Genomic DNA, 15,380 nt, shown 5'->3' on the forward strand with positions numbered 1-15,380 from the left:
ACACAATGGATCAAGAATTTTAGATTTGTTTAGTATTGAGTTTCAGATTGATCGGTCTTTCCATCAAGATATTGGCCGTCAAAATAGTTGTAGGATGTTGAAACACATTACTGCTTGCCTTTGTTCCTGTAATAATTTTCAGGGTGCTTAATGTGCTCTGGTTGCCTCATTTGTTCTTGTGTTCGTATTTAATTGGCCAGATCCCTGTGAAAGATGTGCAGGCTGTCTTTCATCTGAGATTAGACAGAAACCTGCAGCAGTAGTGTCCTGTTACCAGAGCTGATGATTCATCAGAGAACTGCAGACTGATGTTATCTAACACCCCAATCAGATACTGCTCTCTCTCTCTCTTGCTCTTTCTTTTCCACTGAGCTGTAAACAGAGTCCCGTCTCTTATAGTACGCTCATGGGCACTTCTGATTTCCTGTTAAACGTAATCTTTCCTCTGTCCTCTCTTGATGTCTGTCTGTCTGTCTGTGGGCACTGAGTTGCTTTACTTGCAGATTAAACTAACTCTCAGAGTCCTTTGGGTTCTTTGTCAGGAAGAGTGGGCTGTATAGAGCCAGTGAAAGTAGGTCATGAGCGACTGATTGAGTTCTCCTTCCTGTGTGGGATTCACCAGTGCTGCTGTATAAATCTCAGTATAACACCAGAGACCTCAGTGTTTGTATCATAATTCATCTCCTCAATTATCCGTGAGGTATGAGTAGATCTGCATGGAATCTGCACTGAATTCCACAGATTTCTGTGGATTTTGAGCATAATTCATTAACAAATACTGTATTTTCAGTTAGTTTGTCTTAGTTAAATTTTCCACCAATTTTTCCCAAAAAATTTGTGCAAAATTTTTTTAAAAATTATACAGCTGTGAGTCACAAAATGATAATCCAGGCCAATTATTAGGCCAATATTTTGCCCTGGCTTCAGCTAATAACAGCCTTGTCAGTGCATAATATCAATTCTGTGTGAATTTTCAGTAAAAATTGTTAAATTTGTTCTCATATTGGCATTATATCAGAAATTGCCTCTTAGTTGAAAAAACAGCTGACAAATAGTTCACAAAAGTAATATCTTCTAACCCTCTGAGCTCATTTCAGTGGTATAATAATCTGTGTTGTTTTTGCTAGTCAGGGTTGTGTGCAGTGCAGAGGTTTGTGTGTGTGTGTGTGTGTGTGTGTGTGTGTGTGTGTGTGCATGCAGGGATTAGCTGCCTCACTTCACTTCTCCAGTATGCTCACTAACCGAGCCTGACAGTCACCTCATCACCTGACTGCTCATGCTCTCTTCTCATTGGCTGGCTCCCATCAGCCTCCATGTGGCAGTGAGCTCAGTGATGCTGAGGGGGTGGAACTATGTGGCAGCTCTTGGAGGCTGTTGGGCTGCAGGGCTAAACATAGCAGGACTGGACCTGCAGAAATAAACTTCAGCCTCCACTAGCTTGGTTCTGCAGGCACGCTGGAGCCAGAGATCCTCGTCTGCACTTCCCCACTCAGACCCCCAGAGACCCAGGAAGGGCAAAGGAACATGTGCAACCGATGACGCAACCGACTACATGTGCAATGCTGATATTTCACATCAGCGCTGACCTCCACTGGACGCTGGGAAACACTAAAAGCACTGTAGATGAAACAATATAATTTAAAATGCTTTTTTTCTATATTTGAACATTCCTTATTTAGACATCAACTGCCTTTGGGACAAGAAATATCACTTATCAGATCACATAAGAATAAGAATATAGATTTATGAAAGGATATTATATAATGGACCTTTTCACATTTCCGGGTTTCTCATAGCGGAAGTCTACATAGTTTGGTAAAACCCGAAACACTGAGAGAGAGTGATATTGGCATTCAGAGGAAAGAACAATGTCAAATTTACCGTCCTTCCCACAGACAATACCATTAGAAACACCCTCGCATAAGTATTAACTTGTTTTTTCGCAAATTGATGAAAAGGTGATATAATACAATATATAGTGTTATAAATATACATCAAATTTTTTAAAACAAAATATGAAAAACTTTGAAACGTGTAATCACATTCTTGTGAAAAAGCTCCATTTAATTGCAAGGTGGAGTTAACATTGTCCATTTTTAATTTTGTCCTCACAAACCTATAGTTGTACATTTTATTTTTAGATAAAATTGTTTTAGCATATAGTGTGTTGGGTTCACATTCAGAGCTTGTGATGGAGCTGTCCATTCAGCACCACAGTGACATGCACTCACTCTGATTGGCTAATGCTATTACAGGGACTCATTCTGATTGGACAAATCCTCTGCAGGATTGGAAAATGGGAATTATATGGCTGTTTTTAAGGTTTAATGGGTGTGTCTGGCAATCTTCGTAAATGTGCTTGAGTGCTGATCACTTAAGAAGTATCATAGTAAATAGCAGTCGAAATTGAGGTGTCCTCATTCTAGTCTCAAAAAACCCCCAAAGTGTCTTTTTGTCTCTCTTATGTATCTTTCTAATAAAAGGGATAGTTCAGCCAAAAATGAAAATTCTGTTATTAATTGCTCACCCTCATGTCGTTCCACACCCCTAAGACCTTTGTTCATCTTCAAAACACAAATTAAGATATTTTTGATGAAATCCAACACGTTGAAGTCCCAGAAAGGCAGTAAGGACTTTGATAAAATAGTCCATCAGTGGTTTAACCGTAATGTTATGAAGCTACAAATTTTTTTATTTTTTTTTCACACACACAAAAAAAAAAAAAAATACTCACCAATTTTAATTTACAGAATCATGGTTACTGTATTTAAGATTGTTTGGAGACAGTGACTCAGCAGTCTTGTCTTTTATACTCAGTCAAACCTAAACACCACATGCCTCAATATGAGTGAATACTGACAAATTCGGCCCTTTTTCTAAACAAGTATCAAAATTTAGCGAACGTTTATGTGTTCAGACAGCTTGTGGATGTTTCTGTGACCTGTGTGTCAGTGGGATCGGAGAAGCGGTGCTAGCCTGTACACGTGACTTGATATTTGCAATAATATCAGCACATATGTGTGGCATATAGCAGCTCAAACTTAAATAGAACAAGACATCAAACAATACATTTCTCTTATCCTCACACACAGTGTTTACCCTCCATCTGTATTAAAGGATTAGAGGACCAGCTGTCGACTGCCTCGTAGTCCCTCACACACACAGCAGAAGTAAGACCGGACAGGAATCTCTTTGAGTCAGGAAGGAAGCAGGGGGGAGTGGCCTAAAGGAACTGAGCATGCTCAGTGAGCGCCGGATTGAGACGAGAGCTGCTCATGCCCTCATCTGCAGGAAGAGAGAGAGAGAGGCTGCTGCATTTCAGAGAGGTGCACATGAGCGCTTTACACACAGGATGTGGAAGTATGGCTGGCCCGGCACTTTCATGCAGAATGAGGCATTCTGAGTCGGGCTGATCGCCTGTGCTTGGGATCACCCGAACCGACCCGGATTAAGATCCAGCTCGGGATGCCTTGGGAAAGGCGGCCCGTGAAATGGGAAGATGACACTGTGGGATCAGGACAGCCTGTACTGCACTAATGAAAGGCTTCAAGCTCGCCTGGTAAGATAGACGGGCAGATGCCAAAAGGGTCTTCGCCGACTGGTGTTCATCTGTGTGTACGTCTCATTTTAGTGTCGCAGGAAAGAGATTTTGGCTTGCCGTGCTTGTCCTAAACACCTGCATTGTGCGGTATGCGCTCTGAATCTGTCGCTGTCAGAGATCTGCAATGACGTATTAGTGTCCACTTGTTTACAACAACCAAGTACAGCGTTGACTTGGTCTGATGACTGAATTTATTCTTTGTAGCTCCGAGCGACTGGCAGTCACACAGCTGAGGCTGACATGGTTGAGTTTAATGCTAAACTTTTAATGGTTATGTAACAGTGCCCTCTCAGATGGCAGAATGATTAGATAGTGTTGGATAGTGGAAGCTTATTTAGGAGCATTGAGTTCAGGACAGATTAGTCTTTGAAGTTGCAGTGACAGTGCGGTTTTCATGTGAAAATTTCATATTGTTTTGCAGTGTTGATCCTAAATTTAGTTTTCATATACAGTGGTAGATGTGAACAAAACAAACTGTCATAATGTGCTTAAAGTCATTTGTGATACAGTTGCTTACCTGCAGGATGAAATTTAAAAAATGAGGAAAACAGTAAAAATGTGTCCATTTATGTTAAGTTTTTATTATGAAGCAGTCGCTTGATTAATGAGATTTTATTGTTGAACTGTGTCTTGGACACAACTGTGTCCACTAACTGTGTCTTGGACACAGTTTTGTCAGTTTTAATGCAGTACTTTGTTTAAAGTCTGATAGACATGCTAAATGCAAGTGTTTGACAATTAAATGTTTGTTTACGGTGCAGATTTGTTGCACTATATCAAAAGTTAATAAAGCATGTGTTTAGCATCTGAGACAGGTAGTGTCTCGATCTTGTAGTCTTGAGACATTTAACAATCACATAAGAGAAGAAAAAAATCTACACAGGAAAAAAAAGCTATTTTTAACATATTAAAGTTGATAAAAGCCTCAAACACCAGTTATCTTGACATCCTTACCGTACATAGAATTAGCATCGTAATCGCAGTAGTGTCATATGACTGTATATCAGCATTGCTGTTTTTAATCATGTGCTAATATGCAGCCATATCTCACGTCTACAAGTGTGATATTGCATTTATAAAACAGTTTGATGGCACGAGTGTGTAAATACATAAGAAACAACAACGGAGTGTCTTTGAAAAAAACCTGCCTTTCTGTGGAACTACTTTCTTCCGACATGGATTCAGATCTCAAGTTGATAGTTTAACAGCTGAGCCCAAGCCTTCGTTACTAATTTGAAAACGTCAGGAACGTTAAGTTGCTTCATTGAAAGCTTACTGTTTTACTGTTTATGTTTAACCACTATAGAGACATCAGATCCAGCTGTAAATTCCAGAAGAACTGGCCGAGGTAAGGCTGCTCTCGGAGTGTTGTTGAATGGCCACTGATGCAAATTTTTAAATAGACATTATCTTTTTTTAACAAAGCCGCATATTTGAAGCCTAAACAACTGCATTCTTGCTTAAAATACAGCAAGTGCTGTTATCACTAGAATATTGCACCTCTGAAAAAGGCTCTCAGCCAAATCAGATTTGAGAATTGTTGTATAAATGTATATATTAGCATTTTCTTTAAAGCTTAATTTAGTTATTTAGTTCATTGAAATGCAGGGCAAATCCAGCGTTATGGATGTGACATTTCGTGTTATGGATGTGACATATGAATGCTTAGAGAATGCATGTGTTACAAATATACTGAACCATCTGTTTATATTTTAATAAACCCTTGTGGATAGAGTCTAAACATCAGAAAAATATCAGTCTATGCATGAGTTTTCTGTGTTAAAAAAGGGAAATATTCATCCGTTATGTGTGTGAGAAAAAAGAACACAGTTTTTTGAGAGACTACATACTTTGTAGGATTTCTGCGAAGTAAAATGCACAAACCTGATGCAGTAATACCCAACAAATAGAGAAGTGATGGCTCTTCACAGAACATATAACTGTTACTTAATTTTAATTTTGATGTGTTTATTTATGAGGAATATGTACTGTTATGGATGTGACAAGCCTGAAAATAGCACTTACCAGAGTATGGAAAGTCATGTACTAAAAAAATGCTTAAAATAACTATTACTAACTGTGCTATTAGTATAGTAAAAACCTTTGGAAAAAAACTTTTTTTTTCATGGTAAGGTTGACCGTTGCATGGAATTACCCCTTGGCCACTAGTTCTAGTCTGAGATTTCCCAGACACTCCCCCTGTCTGCCATTGGTCAAAAAAGAAACAATCCCGTGCCAAACTCACATTATTAGTTGATGGAAATTAGACCAGTAATGCCATGATTTTCTTATATATTCCATGGTACTGAATGATTCATATCCATCTTGTTTTGCAACACAGAAGTATTTTCTGTGAATGTGCGATGGCTGATTCATTAAATGCTGTAGGTAAATACCTAGAAGAATAACAAGTGCAGTAAACAGTTCAACTATTTGCACTGCAAACCAATGTGTTTATGATTATGACAATACATTGAAACAATATGATAAGAAATACCAGTTTGCAGTATCAAGCAGTATAACAAGCTGTTTTGTACAGCTAAAATAACTGGTAACAGATGACTCCGGAAGCCGTGCACATTTACACTTACAAATCACTGCGCTTACGTTAAAAATAAGCAGATTCAATGGTATTTTGCAGTGTATTTCATGGAGTCACCATATTACATGTCAAAAGAAACCTTCATTGGTGTATCTGTTGAGATTTCTGCTCATTAGCCGCTCTGCGGTAGCAGTGTGGACAGTCTCAGCATCTGTGTGCTGCTGTGTCCTGCTGTGTCCTCCGGTGGGACTCTCGCTCCCAGCGCTGTTAAATGAGCACTGCAGAGTGTGTCCTTGGATCCACTGTGTCCATCTGTGTGTTTACTGCATCCAAATCCAAGAGACATGTTGATATACAATTATGAGTCCCTCATGAAAACTAATCACAGATTTACTACTCTTCTTGCCATTTTGTTTACTTTTATATGATTTTTTTTTAATAATCCTATTTGATCCAGATTTATAGTGTATGTTTAGTAGAATACAGTATGAAGAGGATGTACTTCCTCTCTAGTGCAATCTGTCTCTACTGCACACTGCTGAGTATAGACTGTATACTGCATATAATTTTAAAGAATTGTGCGTGAGGATGTAGTATGGAATGATAAACGTATCAAATAGTAGTATGCTGCAGTACAACTTTGACATATGATCTGGCTGTTTGGTGTCTATAATTGTTAGCCTTGGTTAAATATGTCTTTTTGCAGTTATATAAGATGACAAAGACATTTTTGTTATGGTTGATTCCTTATGGTTCATTTGACTCATGGGAAATAGAGGTCACTTGTGTCGCACTGTGGGATATGCCATTCCAAGCAGTGTGCCCTGATGTATACTGTACATTTTGGCAGTTGTACAGTAGAAGATATGCTGGGTATTCTATGCAAACAAAATTTTGAATGCTTTTCACAGTATACATACTGTTTGTTATATAGTTATATTACAGTAAAGATGGGCTGTTTGTTTTAGTTATGTTTGTGTTTTATTCTTTGTTTGATTTGTTGCTGTTGCACAGCTAAAAAGTATTGCCATGTATTACACCGCACTGACTGAGCAGATTACAGGCCTATTTTAAGCAGCGACGTGCTCTCTCTCCTTCTCTCTCTCTGATTCACTGTAGATCAGACTAATTTGATTTGATTCACACATTCATGATTTGATTCAGTCTATATTTTTATTGTCTTTTTCCCATCTCAGTCACAATGTTGTGATTGTCAGATTATTCCTGAATGATTACAGTTTGATGTGACCAATATTTGATCTCTGTGATATTAGAGGCTAATTTAATGTAGTTGTGTACAGCTGATCTGATTTAAGTCCAATTTTTATCTTTATCTTTTTGATCTCATCTGACACTGATGTATTTTGAGTGATCTAAGTGAATTATGATCTGATGCAATTTTATCAGACCTTAAACTGGACAGTTGACAGTCTAAACAGGTGTTTCTGATCTTATTAGACTCTTGTCTAATCATAACCTAATTTCTGATTTTGATCTGACTCTGGTCTATATGCAATAATTAAGATTTTTTGAAAAAGTCTCCAAGCCATCCATTTATTTTATTAAAAGTATGGTAAAAATAATTATATAGTGAAATATTATTGCAATTTAAAATAACCGCTTTCTATTTTAACATGTTTTGAAATGCAATTTATTCCTGTGTTGCAAAGCTAAATTTTCAGTCTTTATTTTCACATGATCCTTCGGAAAACATTCTAACAAACTGTAAAAAAAAAAAAAAAAAAAAAAGTGTTGTTTCAACTTAAAATGTTTAATTTAGTCAACTAAAATATTTCAGTTGTCACTTAAATTAACATCAGGTAACTTGTTTGCGCCGACATGTAGCTGTGCTCGCGGTGACCCAAGTTTGATTCCTGTCTCGAGGTCCTTTGCCGATCCCACCCCACTCTCTCCACCCCAAAAAAAAAAAAAAAAAATTAAGTAACTTAAAATTTCAAGTTGACTAAACTAAAAAATTTAAGGCAGCGGGGTAACAAATTATATTAAGTTGAAATAACTTTTTGAAAGTATTCTTTTTCAGTATATGCTGTTTTGCAGTTAATGGTTAAATAATGGTTCTTACTATCATAAATGCTAAAATAACCTGTTTTTTGCTACTTATAGTTTTTGTGGAAACCATAATACTTTTTTTGACAATTCTTTGATGAATAGAAACTTGAAAACAGCATTTATTTGAAATAAAAAAAGCAGTAAAAACTGTATTCAACAACATTTCTTTAGCAACAAATCAGCATATTAGAATGATTTCCGAAGGATCATGTGACACTGAAGACTGGAGTAATGCTGAAAATTCAGCTTTGCAGCACAGGAATAAATTGCATTTTAAAATATATTAACATAGAAAGCAATTATTTTAAATTGTAATAATATTTCACTATATAACTATTTTTTACCATATTTTTAATAAAATAAATGCATGCCTTGGTGAGATTTAAAAAAACATAAAAAAAAATCTTAATGATTGCATATTAGACCAGAGTCAGATTAAAATCAGAAATTACTTTTTGATTAGAAGAGAGTCTAATAAGATCAGAGTTTAATAACCAGTTTAAGGTCTGATAAAATTGCATCAGATCACTCAAATCACATCAGTGTTAGATGAACTAACACAAAAAGATAAAGATAAAAATGTGACTAAAATCTTACTCAATATTTTACTATATAACTATTTTTATTTTCCTGTCATCACAGAAATTCACGCATTTATTTTCTCCTTTATCACCCCCCAAAAAACACCAGCACATTGCTCTTCAACAAGACACAGGATTTGAGACATCATTCACACATATGCAATAGTAATATTGGATCGATACAAGTTGTACAGTCCATAATGCATTTGTGTGCCGATTTGCTAGCATATGCATCACAGAGAGCGAGCGAGTGAGAGCAAGAGCGGAGTGGTGTGATTGGACAGGGGGAGGGGTAGAAAGCCAGAGACTGGCTTGTTGACGTTCAGGCTGCTGACGTGAGCGGCTTCATTCAAGAAACCCATGAATATTAAATTAACTCCAGCCGCCACACTGTGCCGCACAGCAGCCGTGGTTTTCACACCAGCTCACCGTCCTCCTGCCCCCGTTGACCCTGACAGAACGATAGCGAATGACTAACAGGACCTCAGAGGAAACGGCCGTGCAGAAGAGCGAGAAAATTAGAAAGCTTGCTTGAAAAAAGCAGGGATGCTGGATTCAGAGATGATAAGCTCCGCCTACTCTTTTCCTCCTCTCTCGTCACATCACTCCATCCTTACACCGCAGCCACACTGAATGAATGAAGCAGAACCCACCGTTTTCGCGTAGCCCCTCATGGCCACCAGGTTTGTCTGTGTGTGATGATTTTTTTTTTTTGCATGAAAATCATGAAGAGATCGTTGTTTTTGCATTTGCATGATGGGCAGTTGCGCTTGACATGTCCATTAACAAGAATTTCCAGTATTTTAGTTCTCACAGATGCTTTTGCCACCTTACAGTATTTAATAGAATAATTTCTTTGATGTTACCAGGAAATAAACTCATCATTCTTCCAATTCCAAGACGAACTGCTTGCAATTAGATGAGCTGGATGTTTTTAGAAGAGTATCTGATACGCGCTATTTGATCAGAGCAATGCATCACATTTGCTGCATGTAGCGAGCGTTTTTTCCATCACATAGGAGTGTTTTCACCCTTTTAGTCAGCGTGAGAAAGATGTTTATCGCTGCTTTTAGCGCTCTGTGATGTAGGCTGGCGTGAGAGAGCTGCATCCTCCAACTGGTGGTTTGAGAAAATGTCTTAGATCATGTATGTTGGTTTTTTAGTCTCAACCTTTAAGCATATGTGTGAAAACTGCATTTGCACATGCACGTGAAAACGCCTTTGTGGCCTATCATTAGGCCTCTTGTGAGCACCGAAATGACTGTTGAGAGGCGAGGAGAGCCGTATGGACACCAACAATGCCAGCTTTTTTTTGTAGAGTGTTTGATGAAGACCTTTTCTCACTTTATAGGCGTGAAGAGAGAGAGAGAATCTCTTTGGCTAACTGCTTATTGGTTTCTGTTCTGTATGTACTGTAGACTGTCTAGTTATTTTTGTATTTTTTTTTATAATCACACAGTATGCATTTCATGTACTGCACAATTAGTGGGTAGTATCTTTGAGATACTATTATAGTTTTTTATTAATATTTTGAGTTGTTTTTTATTTACATATTTTATTTTTATTTATTAACACAAATGTAACGGTCCAAACATAGCTCAAATTTGTATATAACACAGGAATATTTAATACATAATAATAAAATAAATTTTTAAAACATCCACAAAAGATGAAAAATATTAATATTCCTTGTAATATAATTGTGACAATTTTTTGTTATTTTAAATTATTTTTCAGCTTAATTTTAAATTAATTTAGTTTCAAAAATGAGAAATGCTGCCTACAAGCTGAAATAAAATATGTTATTTATATTTTATATTATTAGATAACATTTCTTTTATTTTAGGTAATAAAAAAGTTTTTTATAATTTTGGTTTTAGTTAACTATAATAATCCTGGTGAGTAGCATGGCAGTATGTAGGGGTACACAAAACATATGAGACCCTGGACCACAAAACCAGTCATAAGTCGCACGGGTGTATTTGTAGCAATAGCCAACAATACATTGTATGGGTCAAAATGATCAAATTTTCTTTTATGCCAAAAATCATTAGGATAATAAGTAAAGATCATGTTCCATAAAGATATTTTGTAAATTTCCTACTGTAAATATATCAAAACCTAATTTTTGATTAGTAATATGCAATGAAGAACTTAATTTGGACAAATTTAAGGGTGATTTTCTTAATATTTTGATTTTTTTTTTTTTTTTTGCACCCTCAGATTCCAGATTTTAAATAGTTGTATCTCTGCTAAATATATGGGGTCACGTATTGGTATCATGTCAACTAATAATATATGTTTTTACATTTAATTTAACTGTGCATGCTTGTTTATCATGTTTTTACATTTTATATGTTTTGCAATTATCTAATGATCCAATGAAAAGTTTTCATTTTGTATATTATCTTGCCTAAATTAACTTACGTTACATTTAAAAATATTAAAAAATCAGCAACTTAGCAGTTCATTTGCCAGAACTGTGCTTCCCATCCTCACTTTGTATATTAAATCCGATGATGTACAAGAAAACATTTAAGCAGCTGATCTAACAGATTCTTGACAGCATGACAGATGTAGGTCTATGCACCGGTAATTCGATGCCACTGCTTTTTGTGAAGGTTTCATCTGCAGTGATTTATTCGCCATCAAAACCTTCTAGAACACATGGACGTGTGTTCTGGGAGGGAACGGCTGCTTGAGTGCTTGAGTGTTGCTGCATGAGCAAAATCAGAAGTGCATTAAGCTATAATCATGAACCCAGAGAGATTGTGAGGTGTTTTATGAGTTGCTGTATTTTACAGTATCTGCTGTCTCTCCCTCCCTTTATCTCTCTTTTGTCACACTGTGTTTGTTTTTCCAGACGGGCAGCTCTTAGCTCAGGTACAGAACATTAATAATTAAAATAGAGCTTGGTGCCCTTTCTGAGGCACAGATGAAGGCCTGACAGCAGGAAGATGGAGGATTGGTGCAGAGAGAGATTGAGACAGAAATAGATGAAGTGCTTCCCCTTCTGATTAAAAAAAAAAAGCTTTTCATTTTCTCTATTATCTACATCATCTTAACCTTTGCAAGCACATAGTTTGATTTAGAGATTCTGTGTGTTTGAGGTCAGCCGGTGAGTGTCATTCTGATGGTTCTTCCCAGAAGATGAATGTACTGTCTAGAGGTTACTCTTCATTAGCCTAGAAGAATTAATGGAGTTCTCGGTGATGCGTTATTTTAAGTATCAACTTTGCCTGAGATGTTTCTCGTAAAAGCTCTTTGGAGTAATAAAATGAGGCAATAACATGCACAGTATCAGTTGGTACTGTAAAATTTAGAGATATATGTGACCCTGGACCATGAAACCAGTCATAAGATATATATATATTTTTTTAATGTGGAATCTGAGGGTGCAAAAAAATCTAAATATATTAGATTTAAATATCTTCATGAAACATGAACTTTACTTTACTCCTAATGATTTTTGGCATAAAAGAAAAATCGATACTTTTGACCCATGCAATGTATTGTTGGCTGTTGCAACAAATATATTCATGCTACTTACGACTGGTTTTGTGGTCCAGGGTCACATATGTGAGTTCATATTGCATACATATTTTGGTTGCAGATGGAATTGATAGAAACATCTAAGCATGCACTGAGAACTTGTTGAATATTATGGTCTCAGGAGAAAAATATAATGGTGTGCACACCAAAAGTGAACTATTTGTGTGAATAGATTACAAGTCAATGCAAAGATGTAAAATTTCCATTAACACATGATAGAACACATTGCGTCTTCTGTGCAAGTTGAAAAATTTAAACTTGAGTGGAAAATTCGCAGGACAACAATCAGTGACGATCTTATTGACACATCCAGTTTAACACATCTGATTGCGTCAGAAAATGGACAAAAGCATTACGCAATGATTTTATTTGTGCGAGAGACATGAAAAAGTCTAGAGCAATAATGCAGTGAGAATATTCACTTCCTGTTTGGTGTGCGCACAGCATAAGAAGCAGGAGACTAAAAGGTCTATATATTGCTCTGTTTAATTTAGTTTGTTCTTTCTTTCTTTGTTTCTCAGTTTTGTGCTTTTTTGTGCAGTTTTGTGAAAGATTATCTGATGTTTAGTTCCTGTTTTTCTGGTCACCTTATGAATTTGCGTCACATTTTTTTCTTCTAAAGATAATGCGATATTATCAGTGATGTGGAAGTTCCCAGCAGAACTGCAGCGGTTTTCAATGTGCCCCCCGCTGCTGTGTTTCTTGTCAGAGTTGTGAGATGTCAGTCTGAATACATTCCTAGAAGCTGACAAGGCAAAGGTGAAACGCCAATGAGTGTCCTGCTGGGAAATTGTGTGTGCACATGTTTGTTTTGGTGGTTGACTTCTGTTGACTTTTTAATCGAAGCTTTTTACATTCTGAAACTTTTACATTTTAGTATGTTTATTATACCCTTTGCTTGTTTAAAGAAAACTAGAACCTTCATCTCCCACATGAGCACTGCAGATTAGTATGGCTGGAACTCGTGTGCTAAGTGTCCAGCCGTGATCCAACAAACATTTGTATTCCTTTTAAAGTGTTTTTTACTGGATATTTGTCTTGTTTCTGTAGCACTGCCAGTAACTCGAACCGCAGCTCGCCGGCCTGCTCACCCGTCCTGCGTAAACGCTCGCGCTCCCCAACGCCCCAGAGTCCAGAGGGAGAGAACATGGTAGAAAAGAGCTCCGATCATTCCTCCGATAAATCCCCCTCCACCCCGGAACAAGCTGTCCAGCGCACCTACAGCCAGTCGCTTCACACCACCCGCCCCGCAGGAAAGAACTCCAAGGTAAATGACTGTACTTACTGTACTTCCGCTCTCTCCGTTTTCATATACTGCATGTCTTGCACATTTATTGCTATGGGATCAAATTCCTTACCAGTGCAGGTTTTTAAACTCAATTCTGAGTCATATTATGCAGTTGCAGATGATTTATACCCATAGAGATGATAGTCCACATGTTCCTTCGTGATAACAATGTTTACAGTTTTAGTTTTCCAGTAAATTGACTTCAGAAACCCAGTGAGCTGCCTGCTTAAAAAACTTTTTTTAGACATCATATTATGTTAGCAGCATATTGTTTGTGGATAAGGCAGTCACAATGTAATAAATAAATCTATTTTTGAATTTAAATATTTATTTAATATATGCACTATATTTGATTTAATATCAAATATTAATATTATTTAATGAGGATCTATTTAAATATTCCCATTCTCTTAATACATTATATATATATATATATATATATATATATATATATATATATAAATTGACTTTTCATTAAAAATACAGAATAAGCAGTAATATTGTGAAATATTATTGCAATTTAAAATAGTGGTTTTCTATTTTTAATATACTTTAAAGTAGAATTTATTACTGTGATGCAAAGCTGACTTTTCAGCATCAAAACCCCAGTCTTCAGTGTCAAATGATCCTTCAGAAATCATTCTAATATGCTTTTTTATTATCAATGTTGGAAACAGCTACTTAATATGTTTTTGGGAACCTGTGATACTTTTTTTTAGGATTCTTTGATGTATAAAACATTTAAAAGAACAGCATTTATTCAAAATAGAAATCTTTTGTAACAATATATACTACCTTTCAAAGTTTGGGGTCAGTCATTTTTTTTTTCTTTCTTTCTTTCTTTAAAAAGAAATTCAAATTTTTATTTAGCAAAGATGTGTTAAATTGGTAAAGTGTTAGTAAAGGCTTATATGTGACCGTGGACCACAAAACCAGTCATAAGGGTCAATTTTTTTTATCTGAAAGCTGAATAAATAAGCTTTCCATTGATGTATGATTTGTTAGGACAATATTTGGCAGAGATACAACTATTTGAAAATCTGGAATCTGAAATGTTGAGAAAGTCGCCTAAGCAAAGCATATTACGGTTTGATATATTTACAGTAGGAAATTCATAAAATATCTTAATGGAACGTAATCTTTACTTAATATCCTAATGGTTTTTGGTAAAGGAAAAAAATAATTTTGACCCATACAGTGTATTTTTGGCTATTGCTACAAATATACCTGTGCTACTTTTGTGGTCCAGGGTCACATATATTGTTAGAACAATGTATTTACTAAGTAAAAAAGTATGTCCTACAAAATGAAATCATTTGAGAAATATGCCTTTATGCGTGTTACAAAGTGAGGCACATTTCATTCTGCTCTGATTTGAAGTCAATAATCGTTGCATAATCATTTCATATTCATCAGCACCTCATGTACAGGAGTTAATCACAGAACATCTCTTCTGCTATGTGGAGAAGCTTTGCCACCCAACAGTGTTTTTCTTTTTTCCCATTTCTCTGCACTTATTCATACAGTTTTGTTTCTGTTTGTTTTCTGATTATCTGTTCTTCCTCTCATGCATGCTAGTCACACAAGAGACTGTCTAAAGTAAGCATCACTCTTTTCTGCTCTACTGTACCTTCACCCTGCCTGTGTGCCATCCCATTATGCTCTGCTTCACCTGTCTGTGCTATTCAACCAAGTATTTGCTAAGCAAACCAAATGTTTTGAATTGTCTGATATGCTATAAGAAAA

The 15,380-nt window shown here is 36.3% G+C and overlaps 1 protein-coding gene across 13 annotated transcripts in view; it reads left to right on the forward strand.

The window, feature by feature from the left end:
- The window catches only part of gramd1ba (GRAM domain containing 1Ba), a 74,413-nt gene that overhangs the window by 40,002 nt on the left and 19,031 nt on the right, over positions 1-15,380 (forward strand). For 10 of the 13 annotated variants that reach the window (XM_051120596.1, XM_051120603.1, XM_051120590.1 and 7 more), the window contains one exon: positions 13,397-13,613. In XM_051120596.1, the coding sequence (XP_050976553.1) occupies positions 13,397-13,613 (217 nt within the window). Of the gene's footprint in view, positions 1-3,259; positions 3,560-9,176; positions 9,478-13,396; positions 13,614-15,380 lie in introns of those variants that run through there. The other 3 variants (XM_051120597.1, XM_051120599.1, XM_051120598.1) reach the window with 3 other exon arrangements.

This window comes from Labeo rohita, chromosome 10 (genome assembly GCF_022985175.1).
Source record: "Labeo rohita strain BAU-BD-2019 chromosome 10, IGBB_LRoh.1.0, whole genome shotgun sequence".
Lineage (NCBI taxonomy): Eukaryota > Metazoa > Chordata > Actinopteri > Cypriniformes > Cyprinidae > Labeo > Labeo rohita.